The following is a 26,798-nucleotide window of genomic DNA, read 5'->3' as shown; positions in this document are numbered from 1 at the left end:
TCGGCATTGTAATGAACACCAAGCAGACTGTAAGAATTGCACAGGCTGCACTGGATAGTATAATTGAGTTTGGTTCTCTCTCTTCAAGTGATGACTCGCTTCCACACACATCCACACATCCTACAGCTTATCTGTGAAACGGCAGATACCTTACGGATGTGTAATAATGTTGTGGAAGATACCAACAGTGATACAGAAGGTGACTGACAGGTAATATAGAAAGTGATATGGCACACTTTACACACACACACACACACACAATAACTGAGACACACACATACACAGACAATGCAAACACACACACACACACACACACACACACTACGGAGCCATCTATCAGACAGCAAAGCTCTCTGCTAGCTTAGACAGCATTACTGCTAATAGACATTTAGCTGGTGCCTCCTCAGCAGCACAGGTAATTAACAGCGTAAGAATTACAGGGAGGTGCAACTGCAAATGAGGAGGAGACATGCTAAAGCAAACCCCCCAGACAAGTGACAAACACACAGCAGTAGCTCACTTGCCTGGCTGGCAGAAAGTCACGACCCAATCTCTGCAAACAGCTAGTCAGGCCCTTGGCGCCTTCAGGATTGCTCAGATTTATGGGACGCTAACTGATTTATCAGGAAGTCCAAGGGGGGGTAAGGAAAAGGGGTTTTGGCCACATGCTCTACGTGGTTTACTATTTTAACTTAAACTCTGTATGCATACGTATGCTGAACCATGTTACATTAAAACCCCGAAGTGTCCAATTATTAACATAGAGCTCTTCATATAAACACCGGCAACAAGGAGCGTTACGCAGGTTCATACCACATTCACTCTTTAACCTACACCATTCTAGCCTTAGGGAGTGATAGACATATGACTGACATATATTTTCACCCAGTGGTGCATTTGGTGGTTAGCTTCAATCTTTACAGCATGGTCAATAGGTGTGTTGGCCTTCTGGCACATAGTTCCCTGCCAATGAGGCGTTGCTCCATAAACAAACCACAGAGGACACACTATCAAAGTTAGGAGGAAGGGGATGAGGAAGAGGAAAAGGGTGAACGACACTTTTGGGATTAAACAGCTGGTCAATGTTACAAGTCAGTGACAGAAATAAAATCCAACCTTTCAGAGGCTATCTGGGTTGTGTGCTTGGCGTGCTACAGGAAGTTAAATGAAAGCTGCAACAGGAGTGACCTGACCACACTGCTGTTAAATGATCAGTGAAGAGATTAAATAGCTCGATGGAGTGTGTAATGTCTTAATATTTGAGACACAACTGTTTGTACTGTGTATGAATTATGATCATTCCTTCAAGGAATCCTTTTTTTGCCAACGAGCCGACATCCTGGCTGCTTCTTTGTTCACCGGAAGACTAAGAATAACATCCTAATTCTCTGTGGTCCTACTAAGAACTCACTGGCCTTCTGTACATCTGCCTGATGCAGGGAAGCGAGGACAGCGAATGAGACAAGGACAAAAAATGGCAGCAGTATCCTGATTTATGTGACAATGGTTGGTTAATAACATCCCCTCTTCCGAAATGCCAAACTGTAAAAATACCATTTGTACATTGTGTATATTTTGTGGTAAACAGAACAGATTTTCTCACTCACCACCTCCTAAATTATCTGCAAGACTCCTTACATAAAACAAGGATTACTGTAATGTTTTTAATTCAACTTTTCAACTCTCATTTAGTTTTATTTCCCTTGTTATTTCCTTTTTTTGATGGCCAAGAAGATGAAGAATGATCAGAAGATAGGATGGATGGATGAGATATGAAGCTGTTGCAGCTGTATTGGAGATTTAGTACAGGGTTCCACTTCCTACAGCTTAGGGCAAGTTAGATTTAAGGTTTTTAATGCCACTCGGAATACATTTTAGAATCAATTTTACCATAATTAAGAGGGAATAAAACATGAACCTACATCAGTTACTCAGGATTAGCAAAAAAATGACCCAAATGTTTATAGTAACATAAAACATGACTCTTTACTGGCGGGTTTTCTTGGTGAGTTTGTGTTTCTTACTCTGCATGTGGGGGGTCTCCACTGCCTTGATTCCCACTGTGCTTAGTTTAAAAAACCTTTTGCATAGAGTTCAGCGGGCCTCATATGCATTTACTGATAGTGGTTTCAGCAATGCCACCAAATCTTGAGCCCCTTTCACACATGAACTGCAAACATGAGATTATCTAAACTTCACCTGGAGGAGCTGTATGTGAGAATGAAAATGTCTGAATCAGTTAGATCAGACATTAAATGGACTTTACCCTGCCAGCTCCTCAGTACAATGTCTGTTTACGCTCCTGTCCGATTCGGCCCACAAGCAGGTAATTGTCAGAAGATTTCACAGCGAGCAAGTGGGCGCGTTCATGGTGTTTCTATCGTGGGACTTGCAGAAGACCTCAAGGAAACAAACATTCACGGGTAAAGAGGAAGGGTAATTTACAGGAATATGCTGGAGAGATGACAAGATTCAGTAACTTCTGTCTGTAAGGGCCGATGCAAAAATCAACAGAATTTCAGAAATAGCAAGAGACTTTGTTGTTTATGAACACATTTCTAAAAGGCTACAAGCATGCAGTGGAATCCATATCATGTCCGGCCTCCTGCACTCTCTACCCAGGCGACACCCCTCACCTAAACCAAACTGAGTACTTCCAGTAGGTGACAACACATTTGACATGGACAATGCCTTGTTCTGAGTTCATGTGAGAAAATAGCTTTGGTTATATAGCAAGTTTTCGTGGAATGTGCCCTTCCCCATGCCATCCAGGGTACAGTCACAGCTAGCTAGACAGTGGATCCTCAGCTCTGAGCATCCTAGCTTGAAACAAAATACATGCTGGTTCCACTATCCTGATCTGTGTGATGTTAGTGCAAGAGGCATTCTGTAAACTATTTTAAAAAATAATAAAGAAATAAATCAATAAATGCTACAAATAATTTTGTGATTTTACAATGCAATGTCAGAAAAAAAAAGATTCCTAAAATCCTACATCCAGTGTCTTGGCATTTTTGAGACTTTTGGAAGATTGATTTAAGTCAACTTAATACCAATTAAAGCCTTATTTTTAGATTAATCCAATGCCTTTTAAGACTTTTTAAGGATCATTAAGAACCCTGTAGTAGGAGACAGAGCCGGGGCAGGTGAAGGCAAGCAAGGAGCTGAGGAAAAAAGATATGGAGAGTGAAGAGTGGAAAGTCAAGAGAGATGGAGAGAGAGAGAGAGTGGAAGAGGAGCAGAAAGAAGTACCAATTTGAAAGAGAGGATCAGTTCTGGCAGAGTAATCAAATCAGAAAGTCAGCAGACCTATCCTCGGCTCTCTCCTCCATTTTCTCCTCTCTATTCCCATCCCTTTAGTGTCATCTCCCGTCTCTCCATTCCTGAGCTCTCATCTCACTTTTCTCTTTCAGTCTAAACCTCCTGTCCTGAGCTTCTGCCTCAATCTTTCTGTTTTCTGCTCTCTTCATCTTTTGTTCCAGGGCAATTACCTTCTTTAGTCTTTCGCTTCTTTCCAGTGGAACTGGGTAATGGTCAAACCCAAAGGGGGCTAAGGGAGGTTAGGAAGAGTGGAAGGAGCCTCGAATGAAAATGGTTCAGACTTTGAAGCCAAACCATGAGAGGGGTCTTACTGATGATGAAAGTGAATGTCATCAACAATCAATGAAGGAGAAGAGGAAGTGAAGGGACAGGTTACTGTGCAGAGGGCCACACAACTTATTATCAACTAAATCCCCTACCAATAAAATGTGTCTTAATGTATAATATTAAAATGCTTCCACAAGTGTAAGGTATAGAACAGACAAGAGCAGATTTATAGTGGCAAACAGATGTCTAAAAGGGGTAGGGGCTTAGAACTGCAAACAAAGGAAAGACCAGTGTGCTTTGGGCGCTGCTGCCTTTGGCCATTACTGCAGCAGAAAGGCCTGCTGGGAGGATTGAGGCTGGAAGGGGGGGGGGGGGGGGGGGGGGGGGGTGCATACTGCTTTGTTTTTCCAAGACGTTTGGAGGATAGGATGAAGCATTGTCAATTACACAGAGAGTCTGGAGGATAAGAGGGAGCATTGTCAATTGTCAATAATTAGATGATTCTGGGCATTTCTGAGGCATTCTGGGAAGGCAGTAGGGATGGGTGATGAAGAACGTGCAGTGAAGCATGAATTTATGGGAAGAAAGAGTTTCTATTTAGAATATTATTAGGACTGAACTCTGTATTGGGATACAAAGCTTCTACAGAGACAGTAAATCAGGGTAGGATCTGCTGCACGCACGCTTGCGTGTGTTCTTGTGTGTGTGGGGAGATATCAGGTGAGCATCAAAGAAAGAGCAAAGTCACCTACTGCTGACCGAATTCCCCCTGGTCAGCAGTAACTGAGTCCCGTGGGACATCAGACATCACTTCTCCCTCGCTCTAAGGAAATGGGAGTCCGCAAAGAGAGAGGGAAGAAAGAGAAGAAAGAGCGAAAGGGTGGGAACATGAGAGACTCACCTGTACAAGGAGCTCCAGCTTCCTGTCGTCCAGGAGATGGACCTGACATCGCCTCCCCTCTGTCATCTGAGAAAAAGAGACAAAAAGGGACGCTTGTTTATATATTGCTGACAGGTATTACACGTTATACTGTTACATATCAAAAACAGGCTTTCAAATGGGTCTCCACTGAGGCCAAATACAATGTACTTATATTTCAAAAAACAAACTAGATTACAATTTTCTTGGAGGATTCTGATTTGGGATTTTTTAAAAGTCTGACCTGCCGATTCTAGTTTGGGCCAAAGATCTGAATAAGTTGCTCAATTTGTTGCTAGTTGCTATTTCGAAATAAAGGTGCTAAGAGGATCTGAAAAGTCGCCGTGACAAAGCATCGACATCTGACGATCTGGGAATGAGAACAATACTTGGTAACTGTCTATGCCGCTGTGCACGTGATGGAGCACATGCATGTAAATCTGAGCTGGACAGAATCGGCTGTATCTGTGACTGAGCAGCCGGTCACCCGCCATGGCCGATCAAGCTGAAAATTGGCCAATTCCAACTGCCAGCTGATCAATCGGTGTATCTCTATAACAAACAAAACAATATGATGCATCCAACAGCAACTAGTACAGAAGATATGTGTTGTATAACAAGCTTGGAGTGTGCATGTCTTATCTCAGTGTAGTCTTAACAAGGTTAGCTTAGCTAACTACACAATGGGCCAACAGAGACAGCGTGCTGCACTGCTCTTTTCCTAACTGACATTTCTTGCATTCCTCCTTAAGCAGGAAATCCATTATCCATCAGTGGACTACAGTGACCACAATGAGTCAAGTTGCCTGCTGACAATGTTCACTCAAGTGTTTGTCTGTGCTGTTGACACAAGGTTTGCTGAATAGAGCTGCGAAAAACTGATAATATCCGTCTGCCAGGTTCAGGCATAAACACCGAAGCAGGTGCAATGATGAAACAGTCAACTGTGGAAAATACGCGCCACATACACACAAGTTAAACCAAACATTTCATACAACCGACAAAGCCGAGCCGATTCTCCAGACCTGTCTGAAAGTTTGCTACTGCAGTGCATGATAAAATTCAAGCGGATCTGGGAAGTTTAAAAATTCACAGCAGACATCATTTTAAGAAGAGATGTACACAGTGTGCCAGAGTATTCAACATGTTTGTGTCTGTTTTTGTGTGTGTGCTGGTGTTTTCAGCACATGTGCTTCTCTACAAGTTTGCAGGAAGCGGGGACCCTGAGGAACACAAACACCCCCTGGCTCCTCCCACACTTCCCTCACATCTGGGAGATGGGGAGGGAGACCAGGGGGAGGTGTGTGAGTGGGTGTATGGAGGGGTAAGAAATGTTTGAGAGGGAGTGGGGACAAAAGAGGAGGGGGGACATCCTCATTGTCAAACATTCGATGAGAACTCCCTCCAAAACACAGATGCTATAAACATGAGCACAAGCGTAACCGGTTTGTAACTCTTCACTACGAGGATCATATTGGCCACCTGAGGCTCTTGCAATTTGGTAAGGGTGTGTCCACAACATGAGTACTACATACTTTCTCACCACTCATGCCAGCTTGCACTCGGGTGGCGAGTTGGAGGTGGGAGTTTAGCAGAGAGCTGAAGACACCGAAGAAAGAGAGGGAGGCGAGTGACAGAGTTGTGTCTCTACACTCATCCCTGTGTGAACTCTGCTGAATGATCACTGGATGTTTGTGTGTGTGTATGTGTGTGTGCGTGTGTCTGTGGCTTCTTGCTACTTTGAAGGGGTCGGTTTACCCTCCCACTCACCATTGATCTCCTGTGGTTTGAGGGTTTAGATTGGGTGCACCTGTGCACACAGTGACAGACACACACATTTTTCAACACTGGCTTTTGGTTTTTTTTTTCTCCCACCCTCCTGTCTTGGAGTTACATTACCTTTCCAAAACTCTCCGTGTTTATACTGTATACACTGATTTTAATTACTGCCATGACAACTGAGTAGAAGGTCAGTAGTGCTAACATGAATTAATTCTAACAAAACATAGATAATATAGCAAGTAGAGCTGCGACAATTAATCGATTAATTGTCAAATATAAAATTAAATGCCAGCTTCCAGCTTCTTAACTGTGAATATTTTCTAGTTTCTTTGCTCCTCTGTGACAGTGAACTGAATATCTTTGGGTTGTGGACAAAAGGAGACATTTGAGGATGTCATCATGGGCATTTTTCACCATTTCACCATCTGTTATGATGAAAATAAGTGGTGGTTGCACCTCTAGCCAACTGTAAAGTAATTGGACAATATGCAAATGTCTTGTTTCTGATAACATTTTGCAGGCTAAACAAATTTTCTTTCTCTATCATTAAGTATGCATATGTGATAGAAGAGAGGGCAAGACTACAGCCATCATCTTACTTTAGTATCTTGTCCGCAGAATACTTTAAACTGCAATGCAGACAGTGTATATATACACACACAAGTACACAGGCTCACACTGGCACTCTGCTTGAGGCACCTGGGAGTAGTACAAACCTTAATGTCAAGGTAACAAATCACTGCCTGGAGGCTAAAATTAGGCAGCCCAATCTGGCAGAGACAGACGCTTATTGGTTTTAGGCATAAAATTCACTTTGTGGTATTGGACTTACGCTGCTGAGTTTCTATCCACCATGAAACCAAATGTAATAAAGTTGCTATGAATAGCTTCATGTCATTACACGGCGTTGAACAAAATAGAGAATGTGGAATATTGCTGCACTGGTTAGACAGAAATTTCACAATATTTGCAAAGACTTTTCAACATGAAAAGAAATCACTGGATATATTTACAGCATCTTGAGCTCTGTTGCATGCTGTAAACATTGCATTTCAGTGTAGCTGCACAGACATGGGGTAGAAACACATGTGGCACTAGAAACAACCCTTATCCTGGTGTGTGATTCATGCTGTACGCAATCCACCAACATTTCTGACCCATTACCAGTCACGTTTTAACTGGCTAACTTGCATCCCCAGGCCTGACTCATTGGCAAGAAACGGTGAAATCAAACAGCCAGGAGATGAGAATGAACAATGCATAAAGCAGCCATGTTCACAGCGTTTCATTATTCCCCTGGTGCTGACACCAAAATTACAGAGGCACACACAAACAAGACAGTTGACAGTGATGCTTTGGTCAGTGCTGGCGACGGCAGCAACGGTATCATTAGTTAGTTACCTTGCAAACAAACGCTCCCTGCGAGGCTCCCACACAAAAACCGGCTCCAAGAGGGGGAGAATAAAAAAATAAAAAACCCAAATTATTAATCCCAGAAAGAAACGAGTCGTGTGCCTGCCAGAAAACCGTCAAAAAACACCCCTTTTCCCGGCCGGCCTAGGGGAGGAGGCACATCAGCATCCATGTTAGTGACCATTTAGTTAACGTTAGTTACAAGCGACGCAGCTACACTGTATCTTCCCAGTATCCTCTAAACACCACACAGACGGTGTATCCTCGCCATTTAAAGGTAGAGATAACTCGGTGGTGATTAGCAGCGACAGAAAGCGTTTTCCAAGGCTGGCTCCTTTCCCTTCCTCCCGAAAGCAGAGAGCTTCTCACGGGGCTAGTCCCCGGTCGACCAAACCCCCCTCTCGCTACCGGCACCGTGCACAAACGGTGAGTGAACGTGCGGATAGCAGGAGACCGTACCAACGGTCAGCAAGCAAAGGGGGACGACCGGAAGAAATGGCTAAAAACGGTGGACTGTAATCCAGCCTGCCTGCCTTCACTTGCCAGCTATGTTTCTCGCTGTCATCGGAGTTGCTTCGAAAACACGGGAATAATGGAGGCAAGATGTGGGGGCGGGGAGAGGAGGAGATGAGGGGAAATTTTCTGCAGCAGCTCGTAGCCATGAGAAACTGCAGACCTCTCTCTCTCTCTCTCTCTCTCTCTCTCTCTCTCTCTCCCTCCGTGTGCGTGCATGTGTGTGTGTGTGTGTGCTTACAAACCCAAACAGACATCTGTGTCTGCAGAGCACACAAACAGTCTGCTGCCTTTAAAACAAGTGATGCACTGCTGATACATAACAATGAGCAGTGATCACTGTCTGCCTGCTTTATTAAATCAGCTGTGCTTTAAGAAATGCAGGCTTTGTTCCCTTGAAAGACCCTATCCTCGCCTGACATCACTTTGGCTGTACATTTATATGCCAAGCATGGCTGTAGTCTTCTGTTCAACATGGGGGGACCATTTTCAATCAACACCTTCTGACTCCACACTTAAATATCTTTAATCAAGGGTTCTGCAAGTTCTGGTGACCGAGTGCCATTTTTGGGAGCCAGAATATAGCCCTTTTTAAACCGAGATTGCGCTATACAGCTGATACAAAGTCCCTTCTTCATACCTCCTTTGCATTTTTACATGGGTGTGACATGTACCACAACATCGGCCTCTAGTGTCACAGATAACACACACATTGGCAGCTCTTTATAAACAATAACAATAGCATAGCATGTCAATCACAATCATTTACCATCTCTTATATATGGCGGCTGATCTCGCCCCCAATTTGTAGACATTTACAGCCACTGTTCTTTCTCTTTGAGTTAGACGCTAACTGCTAACAGCTGCTTTATAAATCTTCTTTGGTGGGTTGCCGACATAATACGTAATCAAAAAGTCACATCTGTTACACATCTTTCCGGCTTTACATTTTACACAGACCTTGTTTCAGTGCTGAAACTACCTCCCTGTTCCTGGCTCAGAGGCGAGACAACTCTGTCCCGCTTTCCGCAATCGCACCTTGCATACAAATCGGCAAGGCAGCATAACGGCACGATACTCCCACCTTGAACAGGCAGTGTAAACGTGGCTTCTGATTGAGGACCACACAGGACAAGTGCATATATTGACTTTTAAATGACTTTTTTGTCACCATAAAAACACTTGACAAAAACTATAAGAGTCAATAGTGATATAGCCTACATGACATATTCATATTACATTCTAGTTTTCCACTTTTTAATGCAATGGAAAATAATGAAATGGGTCTTCCCTCCAATATATATTATAATTACAGTGCCAGGCCGTGTGTGTTTTGATAGATTTCCATAGGCCTGAAATGGTTTCTGCTAAAAAGTATTCAGTTCAGTTAGACCTCAACATCTCTCTCTCCCTCTCTCTCCAGCGTGTCACTTCCTGTCTGCTCTTTTAAACACACATCTCCTTGCTCTCAGGTTTGGCTTGCTTGAATGATTTTTGGCCTTCAGTCCACTGCAGCCGTTGAACTGACTCTCGCTCTCCCTTTTTTTTTTTGTATGACCTAAATTGGGCACTTGTGTTCACCTTACACAGCCGGAGCAGCAGCCGTTGAAACCACCAAGTTGTTAACACAACAAAATCAGTCCAGTTTTTGGTACCATAAATAGATACTAACGTGTGCTGTGAAGGCAGGGCTGAGCCTATACCTACTGTCAATACAGTCGTGGAGGTACTCGGCAAGCGTAGGCTAGTCTGTTCTCTATTATTGTATTACAACATGAGTAATCCCCATGTTATGAAAACAGTGTGAGGCCACATGTAGCACATGTACAGTATGCACACATACGTAGTGTAACTTCTGTGGGGCTGAAATTATCAGGGATACTTGACCTTGTCTTGTCTTGTCTCAAGGCCAGAGGTGGGACCAAGTCATTGTGTTGCAAGTCACGAATAAGTCTCAGTCTTGACTAGAGACTTGAGTGCAAACTTGTGCTCAGTAATATAATGTTAGTTCTTCTTGGTTCTCTCCTACAACTTGACTGGATGCTTTTGGATTGGTTTAAACAAAGTGGATCTGGGGATTTAAGTGTCATCTTGCTGGGAATGAATGGCAATAATTTCAGCTGATTCAGGAAATGAAGGGAACATGAATTGATTTCTGGCACACTTTATTAATAATATACTTTATTGTGCTTGAGGGTGGGGGTGGGGTATCAAGTATTTTCAAGTCAAAAGGCTCAAGTCCAAAACAAGTAATGAGTCAGTGGTGTTAAAGTCCAAGTTGAGTTGCAAGTCTTTTTGGCTTTAATCAAGTTAAGTTTAAAGTCATCAAATTTGTGACTCCAGTCTGACTCGAGTCCAAGTTCTGTGATTAAAGCCCACACTTCTGCTAAAGACAATCTTAACTTTTCAGATAGTCTGTGTCATAAATAGCTTGCAGTTTGAGCCAAATGCAGTTGCACCATATTTGAAATACGACCAGCAATTTATAATCCTAAATTTGCAGGATTCATCAGAAATACTCTCTTCCCCAGACATTAAGCAATACGAAGATGCAATTAAATTTAATGTGCTTGGCTTGAGCAGTTTTGTTGCTACCATAGCTTATGCTGCAGGCCCCAAAATTCAGCTTAGTTTGCTGAATGTAGAAGGTCACATGAGAAACGAGGAGGTGTATCCTTTCCCCTCCCTGCTGGATTTTTCTGTTTCTGGATATTTTTGGCCTGTTCCAGACACCGGAAACTGGCCTGTCCAACTTAAACATCTCCAGATGACTCTTGCTTTGGCTTTAATACATACACCCGTCCCTCCTTCACTTTCTCCGGTCAAATACATATCTCCCTTTATTGGTAGCTTCCTCAGTTTGCTATCACAAGGGCCCCGTTGTTTGACCAGTGGAAAGGAGGGAGACAGAGGGGGACAATGCAGGCAGAGGGGGGAAAAACTGACAAGGACAGAGGAGGACTAGTGCAGTAGGAAGATCCTGAACACTTAACTACACGAGTTTATGAATGATTGTTCCTGTTTGGAATGGACGTGAGTAGCTGAATGAGAGGAAGACAGATGACCAGAAAAAGCCAGAGTGGAAAAGGAAGGCAAAAAGGAAGCAAGGCAGGAAGGAACAATAACAAACAGCTGTGATTTAGTGAGCCTCTTTGTCCGATGCCCCTTAACTTCTCTATACATACTCACCTTTCAGTGACCTGCAGACTGTGTTTCCAAGGTGAGAAACACTTGTAGGTGTGACATATCTGGGCCCTGACAGAGCCTTGTTAAGGAGCCAGTGGGCTTCTATTCCGGGCTGAGGTGTGGTCTTAATGAGGTGCTGATCTGGTGTATTTCAATGGAGAAGGGCTCCAAAGGGGATAGATCTGGATGGGTGAGGTGGGTTTAACAGGCGCAGGGTATTAGAGTCAGGTTTTAGGGTCGAGCAGGGGAACAGGGTTGATGGTCTGTGCTGGAAAAGGTAACCTATATTGGTGGAATGTGATATAAACAGCGCCGAGCGGTTAATTGAAGCAAGATGGAGAATCTCTTTAACCCTGACTGTGGGACGCTGTGGTAGGCAGTTAAGACTGACACACACACACACACACACACACACACACACACACTTCATGCTCTCTGTCTTGCTCTATCTGTCTTTGTCTGCATCTCCCTCCTATTTATGGAGACTAAACAAACACACACTCTTAAACACGTCACTTTGAAAGCGAGCATGGTCTGACACAAGCGGTCCTACGGTGATTTATGACGCTGAGATCATTGTAGCTGAATAGGCTTTATGACTCGTCGTCAGTTTTAATATAACACTATCTGCATGTGGTGCAGATTAGATTACAACACAAGATTCAGCAAAACACACTGTGGCTCTCAATACTCTACAGTTTCAGCTGAATGGCTTATTGAAAACCTGATGGAAAAATAATAGCAGGGCCAAATCCATCTTCTCCAGCCACTGCTCTGTGTAGCGGCAGAGTGAGACGGAGCAGGGAGGGTCATGGAAAGGCAGCCAGGAATGTCTAGAGCAACGACTGACCGGGAGAGATCTGTTTTGTTTGCTCAAGTGTGTGTGTGTGTGTGTGTGAGCTCCACCCTCCCTGCCCGTGAGTGACTTTGGGACTGAAATGTGGTTCCAGTTAGGGCGTTTTTTAAAATCAGAAACACACTGGCACTTCAAACAAACTGGAGATATTTTTGTAACCAACTCTGCTTTCTTCCCATTTTACTACAAAGCACCATTCCACGACTTTACCAAAAAAAAAAACCTTTCTCCGTTTCCCCACATTTTTTCCCTTTTTACATAAAATCACAACTTTCTCTAAAAATGACAGACGGGGATGCTTATGAATTTCAAATACTACATAGGTGCTTTTACTGGCAACGTCGCTGTGAGGTGTTTCAGTAGGCACAATAAAGACACCAGAAATGGTGCTTTATAGTAGATTCTGTGTGATCCAAACTTCAGCAGTGCTGAATTCACACAAATTCATCTACGCCTCAGTTCAAATTTGCTGTCATATGCATCCAGAGGAGCCTCGATCCCCGATGAACTGCAAGGAAATCAGGCATGGCTCACGCTCAGAAGTCCCAGAAGATGAACAAAAGTTGCTTCCTACATGTGCACTACACTTATATAGTTTGCTATAGATGTGGGTGGGAACTGATAAGACTGTATTGATACCAATGCCTATTGATTCTACTCATTGGTCCTATTTTTTTTATCAACTTCTTAACTGATTCCTGATCAAGTACCATGTGTTGGTACATTAAATTTGAATATGTCTTGCAGTGGGCGGCACGGTGGTGTGGTGGCCTCACAGCAAGAGGGTTCCTGGTTCAATCCCAGGAGGGAGCCCTTCTCTGCGGAGTCTGCGTGTTCTCCCCGTGTCAGTAGGTACTCCGGCTTCCTCCCACAGTCCAAAGACATGCAGGTTGGGGATAAGTTAATTGGTGACTCTAAATTGTCCATAGGTGTGAATGGTTGTCTGTCTCTAGGTGTCAGCCCTGCAATAGTCTGGCGACCTGTCCAGGGTGTACCCTGCCTCTCGCCCAATGTCAGCTGGGATAGGATCCAGCCCCCCTGCGACCCTCAAGAGGATATGCGGTTCCGAAAATGGATGGATGTCCTGTAGTCATAACACTAACGACCTCACCTTGTTTTTGATAAATTCCTGATGGTCTGAAATTCTTGTTTTCATTTATGTCACAGTTTCCACTGAAAGGTCACATTGTCTGATCCTAAAATTGGAATACCCAGCATAAGTGTTATTACTGTACCAGTGAGTAATAGAGTCTTTGTTCTGTAATGGACCCTCCTGCTCAGCGACAGGTTTCATGCTCACATCCTTCTTTACTCATTTCTTTCCTTTCTCTTCCCTCCGCAATCCATGATGTACAGTTTGTTTCTGTTTCACTGATACTAAAACTAGGCGGCTAAAAAAAAAAAAAAAAAAAAAAAACTGGGTCAAAGAGATGTACACGTGTGCACTCATATATAGCTAGCAGTTATATTTAATACAGAAAGCTCTGAAACAGAACCACAGCAAATGTCTCCCTTGATGACATCTAAGCAAGTAAAAGCCTTTCATGGGTACAGCGTGATGATACTGCGCCCCAGTGTGTCGGTCTGAGAGCAAGTAACCACTGGCCACTTTTTGCATGCTGCCAACAATTTTAATGTGTTTGCACTTGATGCTCAATCATGTCTTCTTTACATTTTTTTGCTTTTTTTTTGTAGGGATGAGCTGTATTCAAAATAGCCAAAAGGGATTATTCCACTGTGCCTGTTTCCCAAAGGAGGGACAAGCTGCCTTTCTATGGTTTATGATTCCCTCCCTTTTAGGCGCTGCTTTTTCTGGTCAGCTTTGCCATTTACTGACATGGGTTGGACATTCCTAAAATTCCAGTCCGGAGTGGTTGATAAAGCTATTATAAGCACAGCGGTTGTGTGTGTCTGTGTGTGTGTGGCTCTGAAAACATGGTCATACGTCTACTCTGTGCTGTGGATGAAACTGATAGGAGGTGATTCGGTAACTAAAGTAGCCTCCGAGGAAGGACAGAGGACAAAGCGAAAGGAGCGAGAGGGGGAGCCAGAGTGCCGACAGCCTAACAAGCAGAGCAGAGGGGTGCAGGACAAACAGGTACGAGTGATGTCATGCCTTTGGAAATTTTATCTCAATGAAACACATCTTTGTGATCATGGGGGTTGATCTGCAAGGATCGAGGCTGTCAGTGTGTGTGCATGTGTGTGTGTGTGTGTGTGTGTGTGTCATTCACAAGGGAAGGATCTTATACCCCTACACCTCCTCTCTTCATCTATAATTTACACAGTGAGAAATCACCGTAGACCTGAGTGACCCTGTGTTCACTGATACTCCTGGCAATGCATGCAGAAAGGCAAAGTGACGTAGAGCAAGGTATTCCGTTCTGCACTGTTAATACTAGCCTACATATAAATGTGTAGGCTAGAGTACTGTGTGTGTGTGTGTGCGTGTGTGTGTGCTCTCTTTTAGTTCTTATAAACCAACTGAACCTTGCTGATTGATGAATCTTCATCCTTGACCTCTCTTTATCTCTCTGCTGCTTCTTCTGTCTCTGGTTTGGTTTTTCCACACACAAATAATCACACACACACACACACACACACATACTGCTCATGGCCTAAACTCAAGGGCACTGTGTGCTGCAGAGCAGTTGAACTCCAGTGGCCTCTATCCCCTGTCCTGTGACTGGATAGAATACCAAACACTCTAATCATTTAGCATGCTGAATATTAAACAGTCCTGTCTGCTAACTCCTATGTGTGTGTGTGTGTGTGTGTGTGTGTGTGTGTGTTTGTGTGTGCGTGCGTGCGTGTGTCATAGTCCTAATGTATTCTGCTAGCCTATTAAACATGTACCCTGAGACCAGAACAGCAGGGGAGAGGAGACAGGGGGTTTTGGGTTAAAAGCGCCCAAATCCTCTCTGTTCTTTGCTAATGTTGCCCTTGTGTGTGTGTGTGTCTGTGTGTGTGTGTGCGCGCGCGTGCTTGTCTGTGCATGTGTGTGTCCTTCAGGGGCTCCAAAGACCCTCCAGGCTAATTAGGGAGACAGCCACAGAACGACATCATTCAAGGCACCAGCTTTACATGAGCTCGGTGAGCTTCTATCCACATAATAACTCTTAGGTTTTAAAAGCACTTACTTCTTAAGCTGAGAGGCATGGACACAACCTGCGCTGTCACGCACACACGCACGCACGCACACACACACACACACACACACACACGCACATAAATGTTTGACCAGCCTTACTCCCTGGTGCTCTCAAACCTAAGTTGCAAACAAAAGTTGTCATGACAACTTTCTGGGAGATCTAGCCGTCTCCGCCATGCACATTGTGGCAGAAATGTAGGGCACTTAGAGGAGGAGGCACTGTAAGACAGTGTTAAGACACTGTAACTGGCAGAGGTATGACCCAGGGGTAAAAACGTAAAGTAAAAAGGCATGCAATGAATGTTCCCTCACAAAAAAGATTCAATTCAGCTGACGACAGTATCATGTTCCCTGGATGGCGGAGACAGCTAAATCTTTTGCTGTATAAAGTCAACGTATACTCGCGATTTTACAAAGGCAGCCCCCTCTAACCCCAACCCTACCCTCCCATCATACCTTCCCCTGCTCCTCCTCGGGCTATAATGGCTCAGGTGATGTAAGAGGGTTTATGTGAAAGAACAGTATAGAGACAGGTATGTCGAAGACAAAAACATACACTCCAACAGTGAAGACAGCGGAGCGAGGGACTCACAGGGGAAGAGTCTGAAAAGGGTAACGTAGACAGGTACGGCAGAAAGTGGGAATAAACTGAGATGAGGCAGGCAGACAAATTGAGCCACATAATAAAGGAAACAGGCGATGGAGAGATACGAGGAGACGCTGGGAACACGCTGCAGCCTTAGACCTTTCTCTCATCTTCCCCCAGGATCTAGTCTGAGGTATTCTAATGACAGATAGAGGAGTGAAAAAGAGCTATATGCCCGTGCACAGGCTCTGCCCCGCAGCCTGTCTGCTCTGCCTCCACTGTGCTCTGCAGTCGGGATTTATCCCTCCATTGCTTTGGCTCAATGTGACTGTGCTCCATTACTACACACTTGATTCCTCTGAGCCAGGGTAATGAAAAATGACCCAGCTCATCTGCAGGGAGAGCCCTTTGGCAAGGATGTGTGGTCTGTGTGTGTGTGCGTGTGCAATTCCTCTTGTCCAAAGGGAATCCCGTCATTGTAAAGGTATTGAATGTCTTCCATTTGGCCATTTCGCCTTGGGGAGAGCCAGAATCTGAAGGTAGGAGGTGGAAAGCTTTTGCTCAATAAATAAAACACCTGATCAATCATGTGCTACAGTTACACATGGGCTCAGTTTTTAGCTTTAGTGGTTGAATTATTTGTCAAAAGCTTGTTTTGTATGGTATGGTCCTGCACACACACACACACACACACACACACACACACACACACACAAAAGAGAAATCCAGAGAATCCAGGCAACATGCAGTTGCAGGGCCTTTGCGAGCGTGCTCACATCATATGTGTGTCCAATTTATGCATGCATAACTTAGCCTACAGGTATACATACTTGAAAGACAGAGAGAATTTGAAGGCATTTGCAGTATCAAAGGACATATAAGCCTAATAAAAATTCATGAGAGCCAACGTGGAGTCCTCTAGCTTTCACATTTATCTCAAAACGATGACTGATGGGACTTACTAGAGGTATACCATGCAAGAATTGTGAGTTATTGTTTATAAACAGTGTTGCCAGCAAAAGTAAAAGTGAAAGCCAATCCAAGATTCTCATTCGCGATCCCTCAAGGAGGGAGGCTGGGGTGGTAGATGGATCACAAAACATTCAACTTTCCACCAGGAAACTTTGAGTCATTTTAAGGTGCATATTTTTCATTTCCATTCAGCCTTACCGAACTGATAGTATTAACTGTCCTGTATCTACAAAGTGTCTTTATAGGGAAACATACTGCAGCCAGATTAAGACTTCTGAAAGGAGGCTCTGGTTGTAAACTGTGAAGTTTTGATTCAAGGACATGATCGTATTTCCTCACTTATCTCTGAAAGTTAACACACTTACAAAACTTTAAACCTCTCTTCGGTAAACACATGTGGACACACTGCTGGAGGATATAATATCCATACAAACAGAGGATCTGGGAGTCCCTGAGAGGGATTTCCTCAGATATTCACCAGATTCCCCGTAGTAATCCTCCGGGATTACCATTCTATACTGAGGCCCTAACCTCTGAACCTAAAACATTATAAGCCCTTATATCCCCATCACTAATGCCACAGTTAAACCTATCACTATACTCAATACAAGGAGGACCACCTCCAAAACCTCACATCGTGTCCGCTCTGGCCACTCAGTTGTGACTCTGGCCACGACTCAGCCACACTTAGAGGATTTAGAGGGATATCAGCCAGATGTATCAAGTAGGCCGCTCAACCTTGGCCCAATAAACCACCAGCGAGACGTTGCAATCCGTGTGTTTTATCGTGTTTAACATCTGAGCAGTCTCCAACATGGCAAGTGATATCTGGGAAAGTGCTCATATCTGGCAATCCTTTTATATGAAATCAAAAACACTGTCAGTGAGAATTATATTGTGAATATTTTTGTCATGCAGCATAATATATTATTTCCCCTGTAGCTTTCCTGGGAATGCCAAAGTAGAAATAACATTCAGGATTTATTCAGAGTTATGCCTTACATCAGAGAATCAGAGTGGTCCTTTGGGATGAGTTTGTGGGATGCATGTGAGGAAGGGAGCTTGTGAGCATGCAAACGCCTGTAATTAATCAAGCGAGTGGCCATCCTATCAAGTCGTCTGCCGTATTCGCACATGACCAGAGAAATTAGATTCCGGCATGGCTAAGAAGCTTATGGTGCACAGTGACAAAATGACACAGCACGCGAGGAAGGAGGGGTGTCATGCTTTAAATCTTTAACATGTAACAAGCCTGCGAGAGACTTGTCAATTTATATCAGCAAAACACGAATAACAGATAAAACTTTGATCGTGATTTATGATTCATGGAGTGGTGACAAAATTGTTTCTAATGGTTGAAGTGATGATGAATCTCCACAGGAACCTTCTCCTTAAATTCAGACATCAACAAACCCGGCTCCTCCTTCTTCCGTTTTTCTCTTTCACACACACATTTACACTCACACACTGGGTATTTGATAAACCTGGGAATGGAGCAGTGGAAATGTTTTCCAGACGAACTATGCAAATAAGACCTTATCCCCAGGGAGACACTGTAAACGGCTTCAACCACCAACAGAATCTACAGAGGGGTGTTTGTGTGTTTGAGTGTGTGCGTCTATGCAGGGATATCAAACACAAACATGCCCGGGGCTAGTTGAAAACAAATTAGAAAATTACAGAAAAAGAATAAACAAAGCACTGGAAAAATTTGAGACAATGTCCATTCTGCCCCTCGACCCCTCCCCTCACCAAACATCCCTGTGTCGGTTCTGGGAAAGAGATTTTCTCACATACAGATCCTGACTTTGGCAATGAGAACAAACATGGCTGCCAGACAGGGATAGTGATCAAAATTCTTCAGTAGGAAGTCACAAGTTCAACTTCAACCTCCATCCAATAATTACTTGGCTGGAAAACAGGGAGAAAAAAAGGGAATAAGGCTGGGAATTAGCGAGGACATGCAGATTTCCCATCCTGGATATTTGCCTGCCTGTCATGAGTGTAGTTACTGACATCTGCTTCAGTGGAATTTGAGAACAAATGGATGATATATTGAACATGAGAGTCAGAGAGACTTAACAACCTGAACTGAGTACAATCATGTCCTGATTCAGGGGAGCTGCTGGCAATCACAGCGGACCGCTATTCCAACAAATGCACTTGCTTGAAAACACCATGGTTTGACCGAGTGCCCGCAGCTTATCAGACCACAAAGAAAACTGAACAGACACAAATGATCCAGCTCCTAGACAGAGGGAGGATTGTGTATCTTGGTTATTTTAGACTTTTAGCTGCTGTGTCTCTGCTTTGTATCACAATGGACTGGGACTCGTCAGTGGGAAAGGAATATGATCAGTGACAGAGCTGCTCTCACAGGAAATAGGACCAGATGAGCTCAGTGGGAGTAAACTGGCCCGGGTTTCAACATTAAATATGATGCAGTGGAGCCTGCGAGCTAACAGTGCAGCGAGGTCTAATGAATATGCATGATAGATGTGACATAATGTGAGATTTTAAATATGTATAAAACTTTTCAGTGGGATTGCGTTGCTAGGAAACAGCTTGGATGTAAGTTTATTTGACACTGAGGAGAACTGGCTTCCTGTCAGCTACTTTATTAGCAAGCACTGTAACAGGAAATAAACTCATTCTATGTAGGATACAAGGATGTCGAACACACTGAGGATGAGTTTTGCTTAACAATATGTCACTTCGCATTCTTAAGAACAAAATGACGGCTTGGAGTAAGTCTTGAGTTGCGGGACTGGGATGATTACAGGTAAAACAAGGAAATCTTGCAACTCAGGAGCAGCCCCGCCACCTGTGTTTGCTATCCTGCTGCTTCTTCCCCATGCAGGATATCCTGCCTTTGGGATGGGGTCAGGTGGTAAGAAAGGAAAGGGGGGGGGGGGGGGGGGGGGAAGAGAGAGGCGAAAAAGATACAAAGATAAAATCAATATGAATGGAAAGCAACTTTAGAAATGACACGATGAAACAATTACCCAGAGACACTGTCTAACACAGCACAACAGAGCACTGCCCTCACACGCCTGACAGTACTAACCCTATTTAAAGGGTCATACCACCAGAGGGAAATGTGTGACTGGAGGCTGTTGAGTCAATATTACTCAGCCTGATGTATGAAAGTGTGAACATGCTGCTGCGTTCCCTCATGAGGGAAATAAGCGCATGTCTGTGTGAGCAAACAGCACTTCAAATATGTTGCAGTCTGCTGGTTACTGTAACACCACAGCTCAATCACATGGGGTGCCGCTCCACGTAACATGCAGAGCGTAAAACGATCACCTCGCCACGTGTGTCACACACTAAAATATCTGGGCTGGTGTCCTGATTGAGAATGTAGGACCGCTGGTGATGGATGTGTTCTCTAGTGAGAGTTGAAAAGAGAGTGGAGAGAGTTAAATAAGAAATGAAGAAGTCATTTAAGTAAAAGGGGGGAACGCAAAAATAAAGTGTCAGAGAGGAAAAAGAGACATGGGGGAACAGGTTCAGGGCAGAGCACTGGAGTGGAAATGTATTTTCATTTCAGGATGAAAGAAGAAGGTGGAAAATGAGTGGAGAAAGTAAAAACAGGTTGATAACATATAAAGACACAGTTAAGTCCCTCTCTCTCTCTCTCTCTCTCTCTCTCTCTCTCCCTGTCTCTCCATTGTGTGTCTGCCAGTTGTGAGGCTGGCTATCTCATTAACAGCAATAGAGGAAGCCGGGCAGAGAGGCAGTGCAGTGAGCCTGGGATATCCCCATCCTGCAGCCTGACACACTGACCCCTCCTTCCCTGCTTTTGCAACTCCCTCCACTATAAACCACTCCACCTTGGGCTGTACCACTTCATCAGGCCACGGGGAAGTATTGTTTGTAGCTCATCAAAGCACTCGTCCAGAGGATGTTTGGGAAAGTGTTAAAAGAGCTCTGTTTGAAAGGGGTTTTAGCTCGGCCTCTTGCAGACATTTGTGCGTTTCTAAACCAGGAGTGGTTGCTGAGGACGGGTTTGTCTTCGGGAGGTCTGGTATGTTATTTCAGTTTCCTCTGATTGTGTTGCCCTCCCTCAGGATGCTCAAGCTTAGGAGCCACATAAAAACACATCTGAAGACAAAAGTTAGAATAACAATCCAGCTTATTCCCCTCTTGAGGATAAAGGAATTAAAGCAAAGACAGGAAAGGCACATGGTGTGTGTGTGTGTGTGTGTGTGTGTGTTGCATGTAATTCTGTACATTTTATATGCGATGTAGTGCAGTGTGTGCTTTTTGTTATGTAGCAACAGGCCTGGTGAGCTTCTCTCTGTGAGCCTGTTGGGTTTGTCTTGGTAGTGCCAGCTGCATACAGGGCAGGTGAGACGCCTGGGGAATACTAATGGCTCCATGAAAGCCCTGAGTACCGATTCAGACATGGTGAAGGGAATACTGATCACCCATTTTGCTGAATCACAGCTAGACAAACACAAGGCCCAAAAGACACTCTTGCTTTTAATGAAACAATTAAAATAATGAATTCAACAGTGAAACTGTTCTCTTGAAGCAAACAGACACATTTAGTGCGTCACCAGATTAAATGTTGAAGGTGATGGAGGATGGTGACCGGCCAGACGGCCGATAAAACAGTGTCTGTGTGTGTTTTGTGTGCAAGCATCCCTCTTTCTCATATCCATAGAAACGCTTACCAGCTTAATAGCTTAGCTACTGACTCCTTTACAGCAACCCTAGCAACGCAACTTCCTGTTGAGGCTCCGCATCCTAAGCACACCAACAACTACAAAAGAACAGCAGAGCAGGGGCGACAATGTAAGACAAAGCAGCGTTCTCTGAACTTGGCAGGACAGCACTCCACATGAACCTGAGCTGTGTGTTATAAAACTATGTCAGCATATGTGTCCCATTTCACCAGCAGGAACACTGCCACAACATCTAACCCAGTTCTGTCCTCCATGCTTGATGAAACAAATAAGTCATCTTGAATACTGCTCCTTTATCTGGCCCCAGTCTATCGCCTGGAGGACATACCTGGCCTACAGTACATCTTATGTCACTCCATACCTCTCTCCGTCTGTCCCGAGCCTTGACACAGGCGTAGACTCATTCATTTATAATACTATCCCATATCGGATATCCATCTCCACAGGTGGCACAGCGTGAATACAATCGGTGGTTGCAAATATTGCCACATTTCTCCATTTCATTTGCAATAAATTCCCAGTGCATGAGTTCCTGTTTAATTGCTATTCACATACATGTGTTCATGAGTGTATGTGAGGTGCAGCTGCAGCCTACCTGGTAGAGCGGCCTTGAAACACACCTGTGTATGTGTAATAGATGCAGGGGTGGAGGAAGGTTCCTTGCATGCACGCGAAGGCGTCGGAGGGCTGTTGAGGTGAGAGTCCACAGCAGACCCTGCCGAGTGCAGACTGCCTCGTCTAGACCCAACAAGACTGCCTCCATTACTTCTTTACTATGAGCTTTCAGTGACAAGAGACACCACTCCAGAGGTATGTATGGTGCAGTGGTATGAGTTGATATCAGTGAGGTATCCACAGGTATCACACCAACAAACCTTTATTTGCACAGGTGAGCCATTACAGGTAAAATCCACAGAGGCCCATGCAATTAGAAGGAATTAGCCTTTATTGTCCTCCTGATGCCACTTTGCTCCAGTGGGTGGTAATTGGGTCATCTCCAGAGGTAAGCCACACAGAGCGACAGGATAACTCTGTGGCTGTCCCCTCTGTCCCTGTCTGTCCTCTCAGTCTCTCTGGGATTCAGCGCTCTGATGTCTCCTCAAGGTCAAACTCCACTGGTCCTTCTGTCTCAGTCCCACACAGCTACTGGTCCCTGCTGGCTCCTTCTCTCTTCCTCCTCCTCCTCTCTTCCTCTCTCTTTTCCTCTCACCAAAGCACTGCACCCTCCGTCCGTTGGTCTGTGCGCCACAAACACAAACATTCCCACTAAGGAAATGCAGCCGGTCTCTTAGTCTCTCAGACTGCTAGTTGTTTTTAAAGCGATATGCACTCTCATACTGCAGCTCACATGGAGAGGAGAACAGATGACAGCACTCTCTCTCGCTGTCTCACTTTTGTTCGGAGAGAAAGCGGCGTGCTGCACACCTCACACACCTGGTCAGACTGGACACTATCTGTATGCTTGAAGAAGACACTTAAACAGGCACATACATAAAAGGATGATATCAAGTCTCCAAAGTCTGGAGTATGCGGCTTTATAACAGCCCTGGGACTGCAGCCAGAATGTTTTTATAAAAGGAGATATTTTTCCTCTGAGCCAGTTTTCCCAGGCTGAAGTATCCTGACCCGACCTCTCTAATTCTTCCACACAAAAAAAAATACAAGAATATACAGCCCATCTGCTCCTCTCTACCAACTCCACACATTATCCTCGCAGAATGTGCAAAGCATGTAAATATGATTGACTGCATCAAACTTGTTTATTTGAGATAGAAATCCACAATGAAGCTTATCTTACATTTGCTTACACACACACATTTGCAACAATGGCCACATGGAGGCAATACAAGCCCCACACACAACCTGTGCCAAGCCTACAGTCTGTGTGTATATCTTTGCCAGTCTGGGATAAACTCTTGGCTTAACAGCTCTGCTAAAACAATACAGCTTAAATGATCAATGTTCTCTGTAATAAAAGTGATACGAATGTTCGAATAACTCTGAAAGCAAACTCAAGCACAGACTTTTTCTATGTCCAGCAGCCATTTCTTTATTGTCTGGGTCGCTAAAGACTTTTTTATAGGTCAGGCTAAACATTTAAAAAGAGAAAAGCTTTAATATCTGATGGTTTTATGTAGCCGAACTAATTCACTTTTTCTGCTTTCCTCAGAAAGCCTTGATCAATAGAAAATTCAATAGCTCTGTGCTGTACAGTAATTCTCTGCCATCCTACCAAACGCAATCAGACTGTAGGTGGATTAAATGGACTTCTGTAGCCCACTCTGATTCATGGAGGGGTTTATCGATGCAAGGGGTCACTCCTGGACTGCTGAGTTGTTGTTTGTGTGTGTGTGTGTGTGTGTGTGTGTGCATACAAACTGATGTATGATGCACATAGCATTTGTTTGATACTGAGTGTCAACATGAACATGAGTGAGTTACTGCCATGGCATTAATTAACTATACTGTACAAAATAATAATGAACTAGAGATTGTCATGCGGTAGCTTCACTCCAGCCACCATACAAAGTATGCAGTTCCTAAGAAGGATGGGTGATTGTTTGGTCTCATTCATGACCAACCACCAACCCAAAGCGTCAGCTGACAGCCTGGGAATGAGACTCAACAATACTGCACCTTTAAAGAGAAGGTCAGCCAGGGGCATTAAGTGAAGGGGCTAATGACCAGACCTCAGACCACACCTATCTTTGAACTTGGCCTTCATTTTGATCTCAGCTGCATTTTTGTAAAGGTGTGTGACTACATCTCACACAGTTGTGACATTACATGTTGACAGAATTCTGACCACAGACAGACAGACAGACAGACCTACCAATGTATTCAGACTGGCTTATGTGGTAGTTCCCACTGCAATAGGTGTCACCAGGACCACATTGTGTCATGATGACACACACAAAAAAAGACAATTTTACACTGCCTTTTAAAGGCGGGAATTTCATGCTGTTATGCCACCTCGCCCTTCTGTATACAAGGTACAATCACGGAATGGGGGAGGGGCAGATTTGCCTCTGCTTTAGGCTGCCATCAGAGGTCGTAACAGCACTGAAATGACATCTGAGACAGCTGGCAGGATGGGGTGATGTTTTGACAACTTATTATGCATCTGACCTACAACAGGAGATTTTAAAAGTAGCTACTAGCAGTTAGCAGCTAACTTAAAGAAGAAGAACTGCAGCTGAAAATGTCAGCCGATTTGAAAAACAACGAGGTCCAGGAGCTCCTTACCCCCCGAGCAGAGGACGAGAGCAACCGCAATTTAACAGGTATGATAAATGATTGTTACCACCATGTTAATGCCATTGTTAGTGTTCTTAAAGTGCTGTTGACGCATATATGTCACACTAGAGGCCGACGCTGTTATGTTATATGTCACACCCGTCACGCCACTTTTGCTTCCATGGTGCCAGCATGCTATCTAAAAAAACTCACACTGGAGCAACATAATGCCACTGTTGTTTGCTTCTGTGTAAAACTGCAAAGGCGACATACAGATGGGTCTTCATAGCAGCCCTACAACATGACCTCTGTGTATAAAGGGCCATGGACTATAGAATTGTATTTTTAACTTTCTATTTCTCTTTGCTTCTATATTTACCACAGATGTCTAATTGAATGGATCGCAGAAGATTCACTGCACAAAAATCCTAATCCCCAATAATGCATTAACACTGTATCTTGTTAAATTTACTTAATTTCACCAACCACATGCTCCGAGATCCCTCATTTCACGGCACTAGTTACCCCCCCCTCTATCTCAGAGCCTCACATTTCTCTCTCAGTGGTGTCTTGAGAAACCCATGAGGAATGTGTAGCATTCCTGTAGTGTGAATTTTCCAAAATGAATCACGGTTTGGCTGGAGCTACACATGAGGGCTAGAGACATTCACCTCTTAGCCACTGTAATTTATGAGGGGTGTAAATATTTGTTGTGGTGGGGAAGGAGGTGGGAGGTTAGGTATGACAGCGCACTGTTCCCATGATTCTATGTGAGTGTAATGTCCCAGTGAATCCTGGAAAGGTCACACAGGCCCTGTGATGTAAACACAGCATGAGAGTGTCAGCTGGCCAGCCGTTACCATAGTAATATGATGCAGAGAAGACGATACTCTGTGCCTTGTGATGGACAGGAGCTGACAGCCAAACAGTGTATCAACATATTGATGATAAATGAACTTCAAACCTGTACGCAGTCAGATGTGAGGTCCTGACACTGACAGGAAACAGGACAAGGAGTAAACTTTTTCAAGTCCATCTCCTGCTCTCAGTTTTCTCTTCCACCCTCTTACTTTCTCCCGTCTCTATCCATTTCTCTCTCCCTCTTTCATCTCTCCCTCATATCTCTCTGTATCTCTCAATCTTCCTCCTGCTCTCTGATCTCCACTCAGGCGTGTTACACTAAAGTGCAGGCGAGTCAGAGAGAGAGGGGGAGAGAGCAGTGGAGGGAAATGGGTCACAGACACTATAAATTCACAAGAACATTCTCAGCTGAGCAACCATGGCACAAAAAAATCACAGGAAACAGTTGTGGACAAGAGAAGAGAAAGTGCAGATGACAAAGAATTTGTGCAGGTGCTACTCATGCACTTCCTCTGACAATAAACCTGGCGTGTGGCTTTTACAGGCTCAATATTCTTACAGGCTCATTTGCAACACACACACCCACACCGCCATCACTGTGACGGAGATTATAAGTGACATACATATATAGAGCCAGTCTGAAATTCAATTCCGATCAGTCTAGTTTAATGTGATTGTATTAGAGGTGCGAGTGGGAAAATCAATAAGAAAACGTAACGTGGTTTGAGAGAGAGAGGTGAAAGCAGGGAGCTTCTTTATGTCTGTGAGTGAGAATGCATGTGCATGAGCTTCAGTTATCATTATGTGCGCTTCGTGTAATTAAAAAATACTGTTTACTGTGCGTGCGTGCAATGAGAAACCCCCACAATGACACAAAACCTTTGAAGTATCAGGACTCGTTAGTCTCTTAAGTATAGAAGTTGACCTAGTTCATGTGCTATATGCTGTAATATGTTATACACACACGCACAAAGGGTTGTTCACTCAAGACAACGTGCACACGCACAAACACACACTCTCAAGCTAATCATTCTCTTCAC

General features: G+C 44.1%; 1 protein-coding gene across 17 annotated transcripts in view; it reads right to left on the bottom strand.

The window, feature by feature from the left end:
- The window catches only part of frmd4a (FERM domain containing 4A), a 125,317-nt gene that overhangs the window by 37,375 nt on the left and 61,144 nt on the right, over nucleotides 1-26,798 (bottom strand). For 8 of the 17 annotated variants that reach the window (XM_078167958.1, XM_078167962.1, XM_078167961.1 and 5 more), the window contains exon 2: nucleotides 4,490-4,555. In XM_078167958.1, the coding sequence (XP_078024084.1) occupies nucleotides 4,490-4,555 (66 nt within the window). Of the gene's footprint in view, nucleotides 1-4,489; nucleotides 4,556-7,690; nucleotides 7,839-22,255; nucleotides 22,501-26,798 lie in introns of those variants that run through there. The other 9 variants (XM_078167964.1, XM_078167951.1, XM_078167949.1 and 6 more) reach the window with 5 other exon arrangements.

This window comes from Epinephelus lanceolatus, chromosome 5 (genome assembly GCF_041903045.1).
Source record: "Epinephelus lanceolatus isolate andai-2023 chromosome 5, ASM4190304v1, whole genome shotgun sequence".
Lineage (NCBI taxonomy): Eukaryota > Metazoa > Chordata > Actinopteri > Perciformes > Serranidae > Epinephelus > Epinephelus lanceolatus.
The sequence above is the reverse complement of the archived record's forward strand: the minus strand, read 5'-3'. Positions and strand labels throughout refer to the sequence as shown.